The following is a 5643-nucleotide window of genomic DNA, read 5'->3' as shown; positions in this document are numbered from 1 at the left end:
ATTAAAGTAGCTAATGCACTTAAATTGGGGAAACAAACTAAAAAATGGGTAAAAATAACTAAGTATAAAAGTACAAATATAATTTACAATATTACATATTTCAAAAAATAAACAGAAATCTAATTATTTTCTTATAATATATGAAAGATTATCTTCTCTTCAGAAAAAAAAGGCAACTAATAATTTGAGATTAAAATCAAGCACATCTGATATTTACCCTAGAACAGCACAGCACTTTTCTTTCACAATCACATAGTTAAATTACTTTTCTCTCAGTATAGTGACTTAATACATAATAGAATCTTATTAAAACAACTGTCCTTTAGAAAACTACTGTATTAGGTAAGCCTAATGAGTCTTACTGTGTAGTCATTAACTTCATTTATATAGGCCACATGAATTTAATTGGCACATTTTACCTAGGAATAAGACAAAATAAGTAATTCTTTAAAAATATTATGAGAATATCTGTTTTCAAAGAACAATCTCAGATACTTAATTGTTCAAGGAATTTTCTACCACTGGCAATCAAACTTTGAAAACAATAATTATTCATCTGATGATTATCAATGCTATATGAAATGTCAACTCTTCTGAAGATTTGTGTTCATTTTATGATACGGAAGAGTTTGTTTTTTTTTTTTTAAAGATAACTGCATACATATAGTTAATTTGCCTCAAAGAAATTTTTAGAAATACAGTAGAAACATTTAAGAATTATGACAGAGTACATTGTGGGTCAGACATAGATTTCCTTGAAACAGTGTAGTTAAAGGCTACTACTTGTTCAAGACCATATCCCAAAGTTAAATCAGTACTGGATCTGATTGTATCATTCCACTTCGTAAAAAAAGCACACACCTGGCTATACATGGCTTTTAAGCTTGGGCGACAATTATGCTACAGATCCCCACCACCATCATTATCTAAAGGAAATCATGTGGAGATGTGCATATTCTCTGAACACTGTTGAGAGTCCTTGGTTTTCCAACTCTGATGTAGATCTCGAAGGCGTTCAGAAGTCCGTGTGCTTACATTCAGGGCAGGATGTACTTTGCAAATCCCACTTTCCTCCATTAGTGACAGGCCACAAATCCCAAAGTATGCATGTAAAGCATCTGGAGGGGGAGAAAAAAAAAGACATAAAAAAAAATAGGCATTTTGACCTGAATATTCCACAAAACATTTTTAGATGCATAACTATCAGGGTGTATCACTGTATTAAGATGTATTTTTGAAATATCTGTTTCCTTAAAATACTAAAGGACATTTTTAGAAACAAGGTGATAAAAAAAAATCACACAAGATTTTTTATTCATAAAAATATTAATAAAGAAAAAATATTAACAAAGCAAAACATTTCCAGAAAAATAATTGCATTTTTAATATTCTCTGTAATTAAATGACAGATAAGAACAGTGACAGTAATATAAAAGATGTCTTATCTCAGTGGATTTTCCCTAGAATATGAAAACTAATGAGTTTAATCATATATCACAAAAGGGAAAAAGTTATTTTTAGCATCACCTTCCCCCATTTTATTTTTGACACTTCTTTACGTGTGTACTACATCTCAGGTGTTAAATGAAAGGAGTTTAAGAAAGTAATCCATCCTGGAACACCGTTGTTTTTTGTTGTTATGTATGTGCTGTCGAGTCGCTTGCGACTCAGAGACCTTATGTACAACAGCCCTAAACCCTGCTCTATCCCTTGCCAATTTCATTGTCTCAACATGCCCATCCCCATTACCCCAGTGATGGAATCAATACATCTCATTGAGGATCTTCCTCTCCTGTGCAGTCCCTTCACCCTCCCAAGCATGACATCCCTCTTCAAGAACTGATCGCTCCTTGCAACATGTCCAAAGTATGTCAGACGAAGCTTCAGAATCCTTGCCTACAAAGAGCAGCCTGGCTTCACCATAATCCAGGACAAACTTGTTTGTTCTCCTAGCAGTCCATGGTATATTCAATGCTCTTCTATAGCACCAATGCTCAAAGCCATCAATTCTTCTAACATCCCTGGTCACTGTCCAGCTCTCTGATCAATAGTAAATAATGGCAAAGACCATGGCCTGTATCAGGCACACCTTAGTCTCCAGAATGACATTATTGCTCCTCAGTACCTTGAAGAGGTCTCTGACAGCAGACTTTCCCAATGCAATTCATCTTTTAATTTCCTGGCTTTTGGTACCAAGCGTGTTGATTGTAGAGCCAAGAAAACTGAAACTGTCAACAATGTCAATCTCTTCACCATCTTTTATGATGCTGCCAATTCGCTCAGTGGTGAGAATCTTTGTTTTCTTGATGTTGAGCTCCAATCTATATTGAAGGCTATATTCCTTGACCCCTTCTGCAGCAAGTGCTCCAGGTCCTCCTCAGTTTTAGCAAGCAGGGTTGTCATCTGGATACTATATTTAATTTCTCTATTTAGGATAATGTCAATCATTCTAAAAATATCTGACCTGACAATAAAAACAAACTCACATTCTATTTGGTTATAATAATGTGAGTTATTCATACCCTAACAACTCTTTTGCACTGAACTCACTGGCTTCCCATCGGTCAGGGGCAGCAACCTTCTCCCATTACAGTGGCTATGGATATCACATGGCCATCTGCTGAGTGAGGGCCTTATATGGACTTTGGAAAAGCTCAGAGCTCTGTAGTTGTGGGAACGTTACAAAAAACAGGGTTGTGAAGCAGTCAAGAATTCTATTTTTGAATTGACCATCACTAATGGTTTAATAGCTATTGTAGCTATTAAGGCTCAAAAATCTGACCAACATTCTATCAAAAGTGTATAAAAGCAACATTTACTTTCCAAAATAAAAATGACAAAGAGTTGTGTTTACTCAAACTTACCCTGACAAAATAATGCCACTAAAGGATACTCATATTTTAATGTCTTTTCTGAAAATTAGGCTTCTTTTAGTAAATTTTCTCTAACTGGCAGGCTGTCACAAACAAAATTGCTTTATCGTACATATTTTTCTTCAGAGTAATAAAAAACTAGAAAGAGTGAAAAACTGCTAAGCATTATTTTCTATGAATTAGAAAACTTTTTTTTTGGAAAAAAATGCAAAGAATGAGAAATACTATATATCCAGACTAATGTAAAATGGAGTGTGTGTAAAATCTTTCAGGGTAAGGTTAAATAAAAACTTAATTCTTTCTCATAGAGATATTTATAAAAGCCATAGAAACCAGAACTTCATTGTTGGTTTTTTTTAGAACTTCACTTTTTTAAACCCATAGTTTGTTTTATTTTTTAAAAGTCCATCAAAAAGTAGTGATATACTCTAGCAGTTTAGATGTTGAAATAGCTATATACTTAATGGTTTTTAATTTTTCTGATGTTTCTACAAATGTATACACATATGTCTAATGGCTCTGGAAACATGTTTATGTTCTGTAGTATAGAGGCTTTGTAGACACTGTAATAAATCTGTAAAGTCAGTATTAAATCTAAGTATTCACAAAAATGTTAAAATTTTACAACTGATCTTTCTATGAAAAACAAAAGCACAAAACATTTTATTTAAAAAAACGCTGTTGTAAATATTCAAAATGGACTTAGTGTGCTTATAAAAAAAATGCTTTCCAAGAGACTTATATCCCTAAGTTCCTTTATGTGTTAAAATAGTATTCTTTGTTAATGTAGTACCCTATACAAATTGGAAACAAATGTCACTAAGCTTTAAAAGAAGCCTTCGTTTCCTTATTGAAGCACTTATCCAACACACTTATAACTATGCACATTAAAAAAAAAGTCCCCAAAAAACCAAACCAACAAAACTCATTTCTGTTGAATCAGAACCACTCATAGCTGACCAACCTTCCAGTGGGTTTCTGGAGACTATAAAATGCACAAGAAGAGACTGTCTACAGAAACAAAAATTAAAAATATTATTTTACTTGAAAAATTGTAAAAACATACTTTAATTTTTAAAAGCAAAATACTGTATTTCTGTTGAAAAATTGTACATAGCTCATTGCTCTGAAAGCACTGCACTTTTTTTTTCCAAAGAAAGATGTTTTATATAAAAATAGATAGTATGGATGCAAAGAAATACAGTCAGGCTCAATTATGTGATTTTTATAAGCCCCTTAATTATATTTTACTTCAAGTACATTTTCTGACCATGGCAGTTCTAGGAGAGAAGATGAATCAAGGAGGTACTTTTATATATTTATAGCTAATACTCTGTCAACTTTCTTATAAAAAATGCCAGTGTTCTAAATGATGTTAACAAACTCTCAAGTTGATTTTTATGGGTAACCTGTAAATAAAATTCATTTTGTTGGAGGTAAAAACCTAAGAGGTGGGAGTAAGTGACAAAGGAGGAGGGGTGAGATGATGTTATCATTGGAACAGGACACAAATCTTGGCAAAGCCACATGCAATATCAAAGAAATCCAAGGGCTAAGGAAGTCTAAATGTTTTAAGAAGACTTAATAGAAGGGTTTAATAGATCAGATGATCTTACTTCTTTTCTCCTCCTAGAGATTCCTGTGATAACCTGACGCAAGCTACGGCTCCCTTCCTCTCATTTAAGCAGACATATGCATGCACACACAGAGTTATCATTAATATGAGGGAACTAGGCTATAGGCAAGGAGCTCTGGTCTTACTAAAAAAGGGTCAGCAGTTTGACTTGACTAGCTGCTCTGTGGAAGAAAGATGAAACAGTTGGCTCTCTAAATCTAAAAACTTATAGCTTATTTCTTATTAAGATGTTGGGAGGAGAAATGAGTCCCTTGTCAGATATTTCACTATCAAATATGGTTCCTAGTCTGGAGGTGTCTTTTTAAATTTTTCTGGACACTTCTTTTGATTCATGTAAAGATTCAATTCGAAGGATGTCTCAACTGTCTGGTTTATTTTCTGCTGATTATGTATTTTCAGTTGTAACATATAGTCTATTTATGTCATAAATTGTTGTTGTGTACTCAGGGTTGGAGCCGACTCATAGCTGACCTTCCAGAGGGTCTCCAGAGGCACTTTACTGCACAGCAGGAGACTGCCTATCTTTCTCCTGCAGAACAGCTGATGGCCACGAACCATGTGCCTTTCGGATTACAGAGTAGCTTCTTGCCATGAGGCCACCAGAACTCCCTATGTCATACATTAGATCTCCTAAATTTGTCCTGACTTCTTTAAAATGAACTTTTATAGTTTTAGGTTTTATGCCTAGGTTCTTGATCCATCTTTAGTTAGGTTTTGTGTATATACTATGAAGTACAGAATCTTGTTTCAATTGTGCAAATAGATAACCTAGATTTGCTAGTACTATTTGTTAAAGAGGCTGTTTTTTCTCTATCTAATGGATTATACTTCTTTGTCAAAGATCAGCTATTGGATAGGTGATCAGATAGGTGTATACACAACCCAATACAAAATGAACTGAGGACATGAAAAGACACATCAAAGAAGATAATCACATAGCCAATAAACACAAGATCATTTAACTATTGGACAGAAACCAAAACAACAATGAGATATTATTTCACCCGGCATGAATAGCAAAGTTCATTGAGACAGCATATCCCAAAGAAAGGTGACCCAACAAAGTGTGGAAACTATAGAACAATCTCATTGATTTAAAATGCAAGCAAGATTCTACTGAAGATTATCCAAAAA

At 33.8% G+C, this 5643-nt stretch overlaps 1 protein-coding gene across 1 annotated transcript in view; it reads right to left on the bottom strand.

Annotated features, from left to right (window-relative positions):
- Nucleotides 1-420: 420 nt before the first annotated feature.
- PGGT1B (protein geranylgeranyltransferase type I, beta subunit) overlaps nt 421-5643 on the bottom strand; it is a 121563-nt gene continuing 116340 nt past the window's right edge. Inside the window, exon 9 of the mRNA XM_006886676.1 lies at nt 421-1118. Coding sequence (XP_006886738.1) covers nt 937-1118 — 182 coding nt within the window. The 3' untranslated portion in view covers nt 421-936. The remainder of the gene's footprint in view (nt 1119-5643) is intronic.

The sequence above is a fragment of the Elephantulus edwardii genome, unplaced genomic scaffold (genome assembly GCF_000299155.1).
Source record: "Elephantulus edwardii isolate Elephantulus edwardi_28Jun2011 unplaced genomic scaffold, EleEdw1.0 scaffold00050, whole genome shotgun sequence".
NCBI classification, from domain to species: Eukaryota; Metazoa; Chordata; class Mammalia; order Macroscelidea; family Macroscelididae; genus Elephantulus; species Elephantulus edwardii.
This window is presented reverse-complemented; position numbering and strand designations above follow the sequence as displayed.